The sequence below is a fragment of the Sinocyclocheilus anshuiensis genome, unplaced genomic scaffold, assembly GCF_001515605.1.
Source record: "Sinocyclocheilus anshuiensis isolate Anshui unplaced genomic scaffold, SAMN03320099.WGS_v1.1 scaffold233, whole genome shotgun sequence".
NCBI classification, from domain to species: domain Eukaryota; kingdom Metazoa; phylum Chordata; class Actinopteri; order Cypriniformes; family Cyprinidae; genus Sinocyclocheilus; species Sinocyclocheilus anshuiensis.
This window is the reverse complement of record NW_015540843.1, coordinates 391,130-405,570: the sequence shown is the minus strand read 5'-3', so window position 1 is coordinate 405,570 and position 14,441 is coordinate 391,130. Positions and strand designations below refer to the sequence as shown.

General features: G+C 39.4%; 2 protein-coding genes across 2 annotated transcripts in view; both read right to left on the bottom strand.

The window, feature by feature from the left end:
• Positions 1-1,113: 1,113 nt before the first annotated feature.
• Positions 1,114-10,808, bottom strand: LOC107687569 (shaker-related potassium channel tsha2). The gene is made up of 2 exons (XM_016484956.1): positions 9,198-10,808; positions 1,114-1,541 (listed from the first exon to the last, which is right to left on the bottom strand). The coding sequence occupies exon 1, from the start codon at positions 10,679-10,681 to the stop codon at positions 9,245-9,247; it is 1,437 nt and encodes a 478-aa protein (XP_016340442.1). The 5' UTR covers positions 10,682-10,808; the 3' UTR covers positions 1,114-1,541; positions 9,198-9,244.
• Positions 10,809-11,034: 226 nt separating this feature from the next.
• Positions 11,035-14,441, bottom strand: part of LOC107687574 (potassium voltage-gated channel subfamily A member 3-like) — an 8,726-nt gene continuing 5,319 nt past the window's right edge. Inside the window, exon 3 of the mRNA XM_016484961.1 lies at positions 11,035-12,017. Within this exon, the coding sequence (XP_016340447.1) occupies positions 11,035-12,017 (983 nt within the window). The remainder of the gene's footprint in view (positions 12,018-14,441) is intronic.

The following is a 14,441-nucleotide window of genomic DNA, read 5'->3' as shown; positions in this document are numbered from 1 at the left end:
AAGAGTGAAAATAATGACAATGTGAAGAAATTATTATGAAGCATCTTGCTTTCACATGGAAAACCTCAAAGCAGCAGAGTTTTTTGATGCACAGAAACGACAAAATGATTTACTGGACGTTGGACATTCATTTGACATGATGCAGATATTCATACAGTATGCATGTAAAGTCAGGATTTCAGAAATTGAAATGGATACATGTGTGCTCATGAACAAACCTTAACGAAATAATTACTTATTTAAATAGGGACATTATATATAATATACACATTTCATCTAGGAAAATCTACTGTCGTACAATCATCTCTCAAGTATCATCATTAGCATATAAACTCTATCACATTGCAACTTCCCACATTTTAGCTAATAAAATCTATTTATAGATTTCAATTATTAGCCCTATATATCTCTATCATTAGAAAGCAGGGAAAATACATTTCAATCTCTTATTTATTCTGTTGTGGGGCATGTTGGGATGAGTGTTTACTTGCCAGCTTTACATTATTGTAATGACTTTTTGGATTGAATGATTGCCCAAAACCAGAATGGAAAAAGTCAGGACAACTCACATCCGACAATAATGTGGGGAAACGTGACATGCTGTATGCTCGAGCTGTTTCCAGAAATAAGGCTTGTGAACTGTTTGACGTAACTCAATACAGTGAGGTAAACGCATAGTGAAACAGCCAATCAGGACAGTGAGGTAGATGCTTTCAGTGATGGGTGATTATGAAACTATATCAATAATCATAAAAGAAATAAAGACACAAACCTGCAGCAACCTTTGCGTTTCAGTGTTTGTACTGCATAAACAATTACAGGAGGAAATCATGACAGAATTTCTACATGTATACACATTTCCTTTTCACTGTAGGCAAAATAGAGTGGAAAAAAGAAAGAAAATTGAAAATGATTTAGCAAAATTTTAAAAAGCTAGAAAAATAACCTTTCACCAGTTTAACCGATTCCATTTTTATATAAAACCTATGATACTTAAAAAAATAAAAAATATTTAACAATGTTAACCTCAACAGTCAAGTAATTTGTTGTCATTGATAGTTGTTCCCACTTAAAATGACTACTGAGTTTGTTGAAAAATAAAAAATTAATTAACATAATAATCAAGATTTATTCCATGCCCAGCTTTCCATGCATGCCATAATATGTTTTGGTTATAGCACATGATCTGTAACGTTTAAACATGACACTGCTGGTCTGAAGACACATATTCACGTGTACATACTCACACACACCTGTCCCAGTAGCATGTTGTTGTTTTAGGGGCAGATAAACATCAAGATGCATCTCACAAATTGTTTGTGCATGTACTCTGTGATTTCAAGTAAATAGTTTCTACCTCAGCGCACTTCAAAACATCTTCTTTATCTTCACCACGTTGTCCTATTTCCTCATGGTTAGATTCCACATTTGACAATATGATTCCTTTTGAGACACTGTGCATCATTCCTTTGATAGGAACAAGTGAATGCGGTTTAAATGAAGTTTGTTTTGTCCCACGTAGTCCATTTTAATGACTGTACCTGTAAACAAAGAGAGAACAGAAATCTTACCCATTGCATATTAAAAGATGTTAAAAGTTGTTATTTTATTGTGTATGTTAGCACGACTGGAACATCCAGAAGCCACGACCAGAGCTACTGATTTTAGAGTACATTAGATAAACAGGCTGTATAGAAAGAGTTCTTGAATGAGATTCATACATTATGAATTCATACAAATTCATACATTAAGACATGGTTTCCCATGTAGACTTTCTTTCTGTGTTGTTTGTGTACACTAGGGGGCGGTTCCCATACTGTAAAATAAAACAGCAACTATTTCAGCTGGTATCAGGGTGTGGTCTGTTTTTTGTTTATTTGTTTTCCATGGATGTTTCAGCAGCAGAAGAATTATTATTTTTTTGTTTACCTGCATGCCATGTGACCATTAACTGAAATCAGAGAACCATTAACATGCAAATGTGTTTTTAATGTCAAAGCGGTTTGGCTGATAAAAAAGTTTAGGAATCCCTGCATTAAGACATAATTGTTAGTTAAATTGTATTATTATACATAATGATATTATTTGTTATGCTGCCATTAATGGTAAAAAACACTCAACAAAATTATATTGTCTTTTTTAGAGTGGGAAACAGCTCACAGTAACACAACTTTTAGAGGTCAAATGGGACCTGAACATGTTTTAATCCATATTGGATATGCATGATAAAGTTGCAGAGCATAACAGCAACCAGAATTGGGCAATGAAGAATAGAAAATGTTCATTTTTCAGCTAAAGATGTTTTCTGCATCTATAAATACCAATATGATTACTACAAACCCATATATAAACCTCATAAATATTAACAGCCAGTGATCAACGTAATTTAGATGGACAACTGTTCTACACTGCACAACTGCCACTGAGCAGTCAGTCTGTCACAGCAGCGTGGCATAGCACACAATATTCAAATGCAGGTGGTAGTGCAGCTTGAATAGAAAAACATCTCAATAAATAAATAATGTATAATGTATAAATAAATAATAACATGTTAAACCTAAATCTTCTGCAAGATTTTTACAAAAATGTAAACACTTAGCCACATTTGATTATAGTCAAATATATAATGTTACTACTAACTGTACACTTTCAGCAACAGCAGCACTGATTGTGAAACTACTGGCAGTAACAGCACCGGCAGTAATAAAACCATCAACAGTAACACCACCATTGAACAGCAACACCATCAACAGTAACACCATCACTAACAGTAATGTCATTGTCATTGATGCCATCGACAGTAGCCACTGGTAGTAACACCATTGACATTAACACTACTGACCATAACAGTACTGACAGTATCACCATCCGGTACCACCAGTAATACCACAAACAGCACCATTACCGGTAGTAAAACCACCATCGACAGTAACACCACTGACAATGACACCATTAACAGAAACACCACTGACAGTAACACCATCAGCCGTAACAGCATCAACAGAACCACCATCAGTAGTAATGCCATCATTGACAGTAACACCATCAACTGAAACACCACTGACTGTGACACCACCAGCAGTAACACCATCAACAGTAACAGCACTGTTAGTAACATCATTGACAGTTTCACCATCCGCAGTAATGGTACCACCAGTAATACCATAGACAGCACCATTACCGGTAGTAAAACCACCATCGACAGTAACGCCACTGACAGTGACACCACCAACAGTAACAGCATAAACAGAACCACCATTGGTAGTAATGATACCACTGACAGTAACACCCTCAACTTAAACGCCACTGACAGTGACACCACCAGCAGTAACACCATCAACAGTAACACCACTGACAGTGACAACATCGACTGTAACAGCACTGGCAGTAACGTCATTGACAGTAACACCACCAGCAGTAACACCATCAACAGTAACACCACTGACAGTGACACCATCGACTGTAACAGCACTGGCAGTAACGTCATTGACAGTAACACCACCAGCAGTAACACCATCAACAGTAACACCACTGACAGTGACACCATCGACTGTAACAGCACTGGCAGTAACGTCATTGACAGTAACACCACCAGCAGTAACGGCACCACCAGTAACACCATCGACAGAACCACCATTGGTAATAATGCCACCACTGAAAGTAACACCATCAACTGAAACGCCACTGACAGTGACACCACCAGCAGTAACACCATCGACAGTGACACCATCAACAGTAACAGCAATGGCAGTAACATCATTGACAGTATTACCATCAGCAGTAATGGCACCACCAGTAACACCATCAACAGAAACTCCACTGACAGTGACACTAGCAACAGTAACACTACTGACAGTAAGAGCACTGAAAGTAACACCACCAGTTGTAATGGTACCACCACTAACACCAATAACACCGCCAACATCGACAGTAAGACATTGATAGTAACACCACTGACTGTATCGTAATAAACAACAACATCCAAATTGGCCGTTTAAAAATTATAATATTTCAAACGAAATTGTAGCATGTAGATATTACTCAGTTTTTAGATGTTACCCCAGGTTTTTATAATCCACTACTGTCACCTGATGGAGTTTTGCTTCTTTGTCACTGTCACCTTTGGCTTGCTTAGTTGGGGTTTAACATAATATTCACTTAAAAGACATGTAATATTGCCAATTTAACTACACTGACATTGTCAGATAAGAATAGAATTAATAATTCTAAACTGACTTAATCTGGAAAATGACACTAACTTTGCAGCAACATAAACATCATGACACTGATTGGCTAATGGCACTCCATCCTTTTGGTGCTATTGTATTGCGGTAACACTACTGATATTAAAAATAGTTGACAATTGTTTATTACTCTAAATTGTTAAATACAATTTTATTTATTTAACTTTTTAGTTATGTTGTATAAATAATCTTTGTCAGAAACTGAAATTATACAATTATACAACAGGCTTTTTTGCTTCTTTATTACTTTTTTAAACTGTAAATTGTCTCTGATTATGAAGTACTGACATATTTTAATACTCCAAAACATAAATTAAATTAAATTAAATATTTCAAAGAATAATTACATATATTAATTAAGTAAAAAGTCATATAGTTTTGGAATTACATAAGAATGAGTAAATAATGACAGAATTTTCATTTTTGGGGTGAACTATCCCTTTAAGCAGTTTAGCTGAATCAGTTTAAAAATTTGAATCATTCAGAGGAAACCCTAACTAGACTGTCTTAGGAATATCAACACCGTGCTGCCGTGCAACCATGTAAATATCATCCCTGTGAAAGCCAGAGCTAAAGCCGTGCTGTTTCATTTTCACTGCACCAACAACTGCAGCAAGCCACAAAGTCACACTGACCTATTCAACACCTGTGAGCTGTAACACAAGCCAATAGCACGAGTGCCACACATGACAACAGCATTATGCAGTCGCTCTTATTGTGTCTTGCTTGCCATATTTTCCAGCAGAAAAAAAAACCCGTGCTTGTCAGTGCGTATTCAGATCCTTAGACAGAGTATTAAGGGACAATATTCCTGGGTCACGAGGAGGTATATGAGAGTCACATGATGGCCACTGATCAACTGTAAGTGCCAAAGGTTCCTGGATTATGAAAGTATCCACAGCTTGAAATAACATGACCTTTGCTGAAGTGAACATGGCAGTCATGTGTGTGTGTGTGTGTGTAAAATCTATAACACACAATACAATATGACGTCGGGGGTCTTTATACATCAGTCTTATTTCTGCTTTTTTTTTTTTTCATGTGACCAGACCAGCATTCCCTCATAAAACAATAAACACACATGATCAATGCAACACAACAATGTTAAAGTGGGTCAGGAAATACCCCCACCAGTGGCGGCTGGTGAAAAATATTTGAGGTGGGGCTGTGGCACATTGGCACATCAAACAATTACAGCAAGCGTTGCAATATTTTTCACAGATGATTTTCTAATATATCACATCATACAAATATACATTTTAATAATTTAAATAATTTATATAATTATTATTTTGTGTGTGTGGTTCAGGGAGGGCGACGCCCTAGCAAGCCGCCACTGACCCCCACTCTCTCCTCATGTAACCTGGCACAGCAGTCCCACGGCTGCCGTGGACTGACCCTGGGTTAAGAATATGCATCTAATATAAGATCTATTTATTAATCAACATTATTTATGCTGTGCACTGCTGTTTATGGAACTAGTTTAAGGATTCTGTAATTGGATTGATGAGAATGTATATTTGGTTGTTCCCCAATGAATTCAGTGACTGTTTATGATAACTGGATGCCACATTAACCTTGCATATCAGACAGGTTTCAGCTATTACAGTTATATATATTACATATTCAAGATGCAATTTTAGCTATTTATTCTGCATTATCTTACTATACATTGTAACATAATATAGTAACAGTTCCTCTGAATTTGTTACTCTGAAACAGTTACCTCAAAGAACAACTATTAAATGTAAATTTTATTTTGAAGAACAGTCACTGTTCAATATTATATTGTAGTAATTTATTTATAGATAATGTGGTAAACATAAATAATGCCTTAAACTTTATTTTACACTGGCTCAATTGAATTATAAATTCTGGCTTTACCAGCAAACACTAAATCTACAGAAAGGATATTGACAAAGTGATAAATCAGACACATACCGCCCCCTAGTGTACACAAACAACACAGAAAGAAAGTCTACAATTGTAACTTGTAGTGTTGTTTTAGAATTAAATATTCTAGTTTTGTAATCTGCATACCGCAAGTCTTATCTCATACACTTTTACTCTTTAAACTACTATATTTATAGACATAGACATAGTCATATTGCTGTGTAACTTAATTAAATCATGTGCTTGTTCCCTACATGAAAACAGGAATTAATAATAGTGTACATTATATTTCTTAAACTTAATACCCTGCAAACCATTACATGAAAAAATTTTTAAATGGTATTTCCTCTTTGTGTGTGTGTGTGTGTGTGTGTGTGTGTGTGTGTGTGTGTGTGTGTGTGTATTTAAATATATATATATATATATATATATATATGTGTGTGTGTGTGTGTGTGTGTGTATATGTATATATGTATATATATATATATATATATCAATTTCAATTTCAATTTATGATTCTACTAAAATTTTTTGGACAAATATTTTAGGATTTATTAGGAGTGAAATTTATGATTAGTGTGCATTGTATTGGAAGAATGTGGTGCCGAGCTCTGTTGATTATGTTTTATCTAAAAAATGACACTTTTATGTAACAAGTCTGATCCTGTTCCTTTCCACATTTCATTCCACAGAACCAAATATTCAAATTCTGAAAGACAATATCTCATATCATTTAAACTGTCCATGAACAAAAAATGTAAAAAAAAAATATATAAAAATTAAAATATCTACTATCTTCACTTTGTGTGTGTGTGTGTACTTGTTTATGCTACATTGTGGAGACTTAATGTCCCCACAAGTATAGTAAAACCTGATATTTTTGACATTGCGGGGACCGGCCTGCAGTCCCCACAAGGGAAAAAAATGATTACAAATAGTAAATGATGTTTATCTGAAAGTAGAACAATGTAAACAGGTTTTCTGTAAGGGGTAGGTTTAGGGTTAGGTTTGTTTGGGGTTGGGTTAGGGGATAGAAAATATCGTTTGGTCAGTATAAAAGTAATAGAAGTCTATGGAAAGTCCCCACAATTCACAGAAACTAACGTGTGTGTGGGTGTGTGTGCGCGCACACGCGCGTTTTTGTGACATATGAGGACACAGATTTGTATAATGTCATGGGTATGACATAGGTATTACAAGGAGAAGGTGACTTATGAGGACACTACCCCGCGTCCCCATATTTCAAAACGCTTATAAATCATACAGAGTGAGTTTTTTGAGAAAGTAAAAATGCACAAAGTTTCCTGTGAGGGGTAGGTTTAGGTGTAGGGTTGGTGTAGGGCAATAGCACATACAGTTTGTACAGTATAAAAACCATTACGCCTATGGAATGTCCCCACAATTCACAAAAACAAACATGTGTGTGTGTGTGTGTGTGTGTGTTATTGACGTAATTCTCAAAACTTGTCAATATTTCCAGTTTATACTGTTTGCAATTATATTGTTTGCATATAGGCCTAAAAGTATTATGTTCATATATATTATTATTAGAAACAGAACATAATATAAATATTTCTCACAAATAGCTTATTCTAAGTTAGCCTAGTTTACAACACATACACAGTTATGTTTTCAGGGTTGTGCAGTTTACATACCTCTTCCTGTCTGAACGATGATGTGAATGATGTTGTGTGTTCGCAAATCTGTTTAGTTATTTCCATTTTCAGTTAGTCCATTACTGACATTGCAGGCATTGATTATCCTAGTGCAGCCAATAGGCAGATGAGATTTTCCTTTCTCACAGTGACGTCATAATGAATCCCTTTTTGTGCTGAATTCATGATCCCCTCTCAACGCTGTTGCAGTGCAGAAATTAAGATGTTTCTCCATTATTATGGATGTGGACTATATGGTGTTATATTGTTACTTTGTATTCACATTTGATATATTGGATAAGCCTCTGGGCTCTTTTAGTTTAACTAGGCCTAATAAGAATGTAAACCTGCCTACCTGAGGGTTGATGATTTTTTCATTTAACTGAATATATGAATGTACCTTGTTTTAAAATAAAAGCACCAGAAGCCATCTTTCATGTGAATAAATGAAGGGAACAATAATAGCCCAATGTCACCAGAACCGTCTGGAAAGTTGCTATGGAAACACATGTAGTATCTTAAAGACTTGCAGTTTCCACCTTTGTCCACTTGATAACGCTACTGTATTTTAAAAAGAATTCGTGTCCAGATTTGAGCGCACATTGTTGAAATCGAGCCTCTCCTCATTCATCCCCTACACATCTGTTGATAATATGAAGAAATGAAGAAGCTTCGTGTTGCTTATCAGTGTAAGTCTATCCCTGAAGTGCTTCCACATAGTTTGAATAATGTTATCAAGTAATTTTAAGATGCCATAACCTTTCAATGCTAATGCAGTGACAACCTGAACATGCAGTGTGTTCCTAAAATTAACAATCACAAAGCTGGTTTGCTGTTCTACTGATCGTCCTCAAAAAAGCACGGAGATATGTATTTCTCAAATTTCCAAATTTAACGTTACACATTATTGCAACAATATTTTAAATAAACTGGGGCAAGTCGTTTTTTTCCCAAATGACCTTGCAGTTGAACTGCCCTCGCTAGAAAAAAAAAAAAAAAAAAAAGTTACATATTGGTCCTACCATTTCTTTCAAATTAGCAATTTGTATGTAAACGTCTGTATCGCAGACACCAAATTTCTGGAAAACTAACAGATCACGCGCCAAAGAATTTGTGGACTAGCTAAATTTAGTATACGAATAAAGTGCTACACATGGATTTAATCGGGCTTGCTTATATATAACATACGTTCTATTTAATTCTCTTTTTATTTTTGGGCCTATATGACTACGTCTCGCGCTTCGATGATCTACAATCGCAACAATGGAAGACAGTTTAGAAAACAATCGCACATCACGTCATAGTAAAATCCACTGTCGTCGTTTCCAAATGAAGTGTTCCTCACATATCTACTCAAGCCAGCGCGAGGGATGAGGATGAAAGGTGAAAGGTTTAATTTACTCACAGAGAAAGGTGCGCTTCTTTGGGTTTATAATTGTTGACGTTCTATATTCATACATCAGTAAGGTTCCCTGTGTATGCTTTATGGGGGCTGCAGTTGGTGTACTTGACTGAATCTCCATCCTCTGAATCCAAATAGTCTGATTTAGAAAGGGACGCTTTGCTGTCACTCCTTTTAAATTCACCAAACGAGGGTTGCTGCTGGCCACACGTTACATGCGTGTACTGCATCTGCTCCTCGTGCTCAGTCTCCCTGTGATAGAAGTAATTGAAATTGGACACGATGACGGGCACTGGAAGCGCAATGGTGAGCACACCAGCGATGGCACATAAAGAGCCCACTATTTTGCCACCGATGGTGACTGGGCACATGTCCCCGTAGCCCACAGTTGTCATGGAAACCACTGCCCACCAGAAGGCATCGGGGATGCTGCTGAACCCCGAGTCGGGGTCGTCTGTCTCGGCGAAATACACGGCGCTGGAGAACAGTATTACTCCAATGAAAAGGAAGAATATGAGGAGACCCAGCTCTCGCATGCTCGCTTGCAGGGTCTTGCCCAAGATCTGAAGCCCCTTCGAGTGTCTGGACAGCTTGAATATGCGGAACACCCGCACCAAACGAATGACCCTCAGGATGGCCAGAGACATCGCCTGCTGGCTGTTGCCCTGATGCTCGGCCAACTCCAGACCCAAGGTGATGAAGTAGGGAATAATAGCCACGATGTCAATTGTGTTCATGATATTCTTGAAGAAGGCGGGCTTGCTTGGGCACGCGAGAAACCTCACGAGCAATTCAAAGGAGAACCAGATTATACAAAGGGTCTCCACGATAAAGAAGGGGTCTGTGAATGGATTGGGCTTCTTTGAACTAGCAGTTCCATTGAATGCGAGGTGCTCCTCGTACATTTTCCCGTCCTCCCTAAACTCTGGTAAAGTCTCCAAGCAAAAGATTACAATTGATATCAAAATGACGAGCACCGAGACGATTGCGATGCCCCTCGCGGGTCCAGAGCTCTCGGGGTACTCAAACAGCAGCCAGACCTGTCTCTGAAACTCGTTTTCGGGCAAAGGTCGCTCTTCCTCCTTGATGAAACCCTCGTCCTCCTTAAAATTCTCAATGACTTCTTCTCCTAGCTCGTAGAATTTAATCTCCTCCATAAAGATGTCCACAGGAACATTGACGGGTCTCCTCAGCCTGCCTCCAGACTGATAGTAGTAGAGGATGGCATCAAAGCTCGGTCGGTTCCTGTCAAAGAAGTACTCGTTCCTCAGAGGGTCGAAGAAGCGCATTCTTTTCCTGGGGTCACCAAGTAAGGTGGCAGGGAACTGAGCCAGTGTTTTTAATTGGGTTTCGAAGCGCAAGCCGGAGATGTTGATAACCACCCGCTCGCAGCACTCCTGGTCTGCCCGTTCAGGGTCGTAAACATCTTGGGACAGGGCTGCCAATGCCACAGTCTCGTCGAGGTTCTCCCCGGGCACCACAGTCATGTTTGTCCCCTCAAAAGGGCTAGTCGTTTTCACGCCCCACTTCTCGCGCTGTTCGTGGAAGATAGTAAGAGCACTTGTAGAGCGGCGCGTGTCGCGTCACTTCGCGCGCATTTTCCTCAAGGAGGTTTCTCCACATTCCCTCCCCAAGCAGAGGCTGGCAGTCTGGTCGATTGGCTGTCACATTCACAGCATTTTAAGCAGCAATGCCCTCCCTCACTCTCTCGCTTTCTCCAAGCGCTATGGCAAGCCGTAGTAACATTTATTCCTAACAAAATGTTACAGGTGCTTTTTCATGAGTCTAATATTCTAGTATTCTAAGTATTCCAATTAAGATTATGTAGTTTTCAATTTCACTAGTAGCTGCGGCTGAACCCCGAGTCGGGGTCGTCTGTCTCGGCGAAATACACGGCGCTGGAGAACAGTATTACTCCAATGAAAAGGAAGAATATGAGGAGACCCAGCTCTCGCATGCTCGCTTGCAGGGTCTTGCCCAAGATCTGAAGCCCCTTCGAGTGTCTGGACAGCTTGAATATGCGGAACACCCGCACCAAACGAATGACCCTCAGGATGGCCAGAGACATCGCCTGCTGGCTGTTGCCCTGATGCTCGGCCAACTCCAGACCCAAGGTGATGAAGTAGGGAATAATAGCCACGATGTCAATTGTGTTCATGATATTCTTGAAGAAGGCGGGCTTGCTTGGGCACGCGAGAAACCTCACGAGCAATTCAAAGGAGAACCAGATTATACAAAGGGTCTCCACGATAAAGAAGGGGTCTGTGAATGGATTGGGCTTCTTTGAACTAGCAGTTCCATTGAATGCGAGGTGCTCCTCGTACATTTTCCCGTCCTCCCTAAACTCTGGTAAAGTCTCCAAGCAAAAGATTACAATTGATATCAAAATGACGAGCACCGAGACGATTGCGATGCCCCTTGCGGGTCCAGAGCTCTCTGGGTACTCGAACAGCAGCCAGACCTGCCTCTGAAACTCGTTTTCGGGCAAAGGTCGCTCTTCCTCCTTGATGAAACCCTCGTCCTCCTTAAAATTCTCAATGACTTCTTCTCCTAACTCGTAGAATTTGATCTCCTCCATAAAGATGTCCACAGGAACATTGACGGGTCTCCTCAACCTGCCTCCAGACTGATAGTAGTAGAGAATGGCATCAAAACTCGGTCGGTTCCTGTCAAAGAAGTACTCGTTCCTCAGAGGGTCGAAGAAGCGCATTCTTTTCCTGGGGTCACCAAGTAAGGTGGCAGGGAACTGAGCCAGTGTTTTTAATTGGGTTTCGAAGCGCAAGCCGGAGATGTTGATAACCACCCGCTCGCAGCACTCCTGGTCTGCCCGTTCAGGGTCGTAAACATCTTGGGACAGGGCTGCCAATGCCACAGTCTCGTCGAGGTTCTCCCCGGGCACCACAGTCATGTTTGTCCCCTCAAAAGGGCTAGTCGTTTTCACGCCCCACTTCTCGCGCTGTTCGTGGAAGATAGTAAGAGCACTTGTAGAGCGGCGCGTGTCGCGTCACTTCGCGCGCATTTTCCTCAAGGAGGTTTCTCCACATTCCCTCCCCAAGCAGAGGCTGGCAGTCTGGTCGATTGGCTGTCACATTCACAGCATTTTAAGCAGCAATGCCCTCCCTCACTCTCTCGCTTTCTCCAAGCGCTATGGCAAGCCGTAGTAACATTTATTCCTAACAAAATGTTACAGGTGCTTTTTCATGAGTCTAATATTCTAGTATTCTAAGTATTCCAATTAAGATTATGTAGTTTTCAATTTCACTAGTAGCTTACTATTCCAGATGTGGATTAATTAATATTTTTGGAGTAGCTCCTCTTAAATTGACCTATAAATGTTTTAAATAAATAAATAAATGTCCCTTTTTAAAAAAAAAAAAAAAAGATAGGCTGCTCCAAAGACTTTTAAAAGGCGTTGGCATTTATGGTGCCATGTGTTCATTATTATGTTGTTGCATGCTGTGAATCAACAATAATTACCAGATATGCACATGAAAATGATCTAATAACAACTGCAAAACTCATTTAATCTGAAAAGGTTAACAGTACATTCTCTTAATTGTAAACACAAATAGTCACAATAATAAAAAAGGGTAAACCATTTAACTGGGAATTACGATACAAACACACATTATCTATATTTCATTCTTCGAAGGCTGAATTTAATGACATCACAGCGGCATGATTGCATCACAGCGGCATGAAGAAGGCTGTCCAATTTCAAAGGCTAGTTTAAATGCATCCATGAAATGCGTCCTTTGTTTCCCGGGCCACAACCAGTACAAATCAGGGCCGTAACCACAAGTCCCCCCCAATAATCAGATATGGCCAAAATGTCCCCCCCCCCAATATTTTATATTCCTGAAGCTCCTCTGCTGCACTGTGTTATGAACTGCTAAAATATGGTTACCATAAAAAAGTTATTTTTTTTAGCGTGGTCTGCCTCAGCTCTCTAACAGCGCTCGTCTATGTCAAAATGTTAGCCAATCAAATCAAAGAAGGCGGGCTTAACAGTTCGCAAAGAAGCAGCGCGTCGGTTTAACGGCTTCAGTTTTCAGCGGAGTGCGAGGTAAGATTATGCTAAGCAGTTAAACTTTAATATTTGACAGACATTTCACAAAAGCCTTTCAAGACCGACAGTAATATACAGGGATGCAAACATTTGCGTACATTTAACGTAATACAATGCGTTTAAGTATGCGATGTGATTAAACACTAACTGGGATGTTTTCATCCTCAGATAATTATTAGGCCAATATATAATTCACACGAGTGAATATACTGTATATACTGTGAATTAATTAACATGGGAGATTTATCATCCTCATACTTAGACCACAGTAAAACGTGTGTTTTTAGGCTGTGAATGACATCCATTATTTGCAACCTTTTTCTCTGTTTTTTGAACAATAAACCTCCAAGTGACTACAACCATTTTTATATTGATATGTCCATATCAGGTCTGTTCTGAAATTTAAAGGGATAGTTCTCCTAAAAATTAACATCCAGTTTTTTTATGAACATTTCGTTATAATTTAATTACCCTTTTGCAATTCCAAACCCAATTACTTTTTCTTTTCATAACAAAATGTTTTCCGCTCCAGTCTATTCAATAAAATAGTAGAATACAAGGGACAAATACGTTAAAGCATTAAAAAGGTGTACTAAAAGCACCATGTAATCCAAGTAGCCAGAGGTTTGTGCTGTATGTCCTGATTTTATTGCACAGCTGTGTAAATATTCTTCAGAATAGGCCTACTCATTTTGTGTTTATAAATCCTAACAACATACAGGTTTGTGAAAGTGCTTTCACAACGAAACACAGCGTCACACACAGCGGCCTAGAGTGAGCAGAGGCCGGGGGCTAGCGTGAGGAACAGCCGGAGGGCTAGAGTGAGCAGAGGCGGCGGGCTTGAGAACGGCGCGGCCGGCAGATTCGACGAAGGAGGCTTGCGGCAACCACATGTGACGACCCCGGGCTGGACTCCGCTTCGTCCACGTTGAAAGCCGATCCGGTGATCCACAGCGCAAAGTTGTTGTATTTCCTCAGCAACCAGCACGGATCAGCTCCAGGCATGACGAAGCAGATATCGTCCTCTTTTGGAAGGCCAAACAAAGTAGTTTCGCTTTCTCAACGAAACACACAGGCGCCTTCACGACATGGCGGCAACAACAATACTACAGCGAGAATAAAAGGTACGCCTTCTTTCTTTGCGTGAACATTTGGGTGGCGTTATGCAAATCTTCCCA

What these genes read in the sequence shown, in the direction of transcription:
- LOC107687569 (XM_016484956.1), bottom strand. Translation starts at nt 10,681, where the DNA reads ATGACTGTGGTGCCCGGGGAGAACCTCGACGAGACTGTGGCATTGGCA.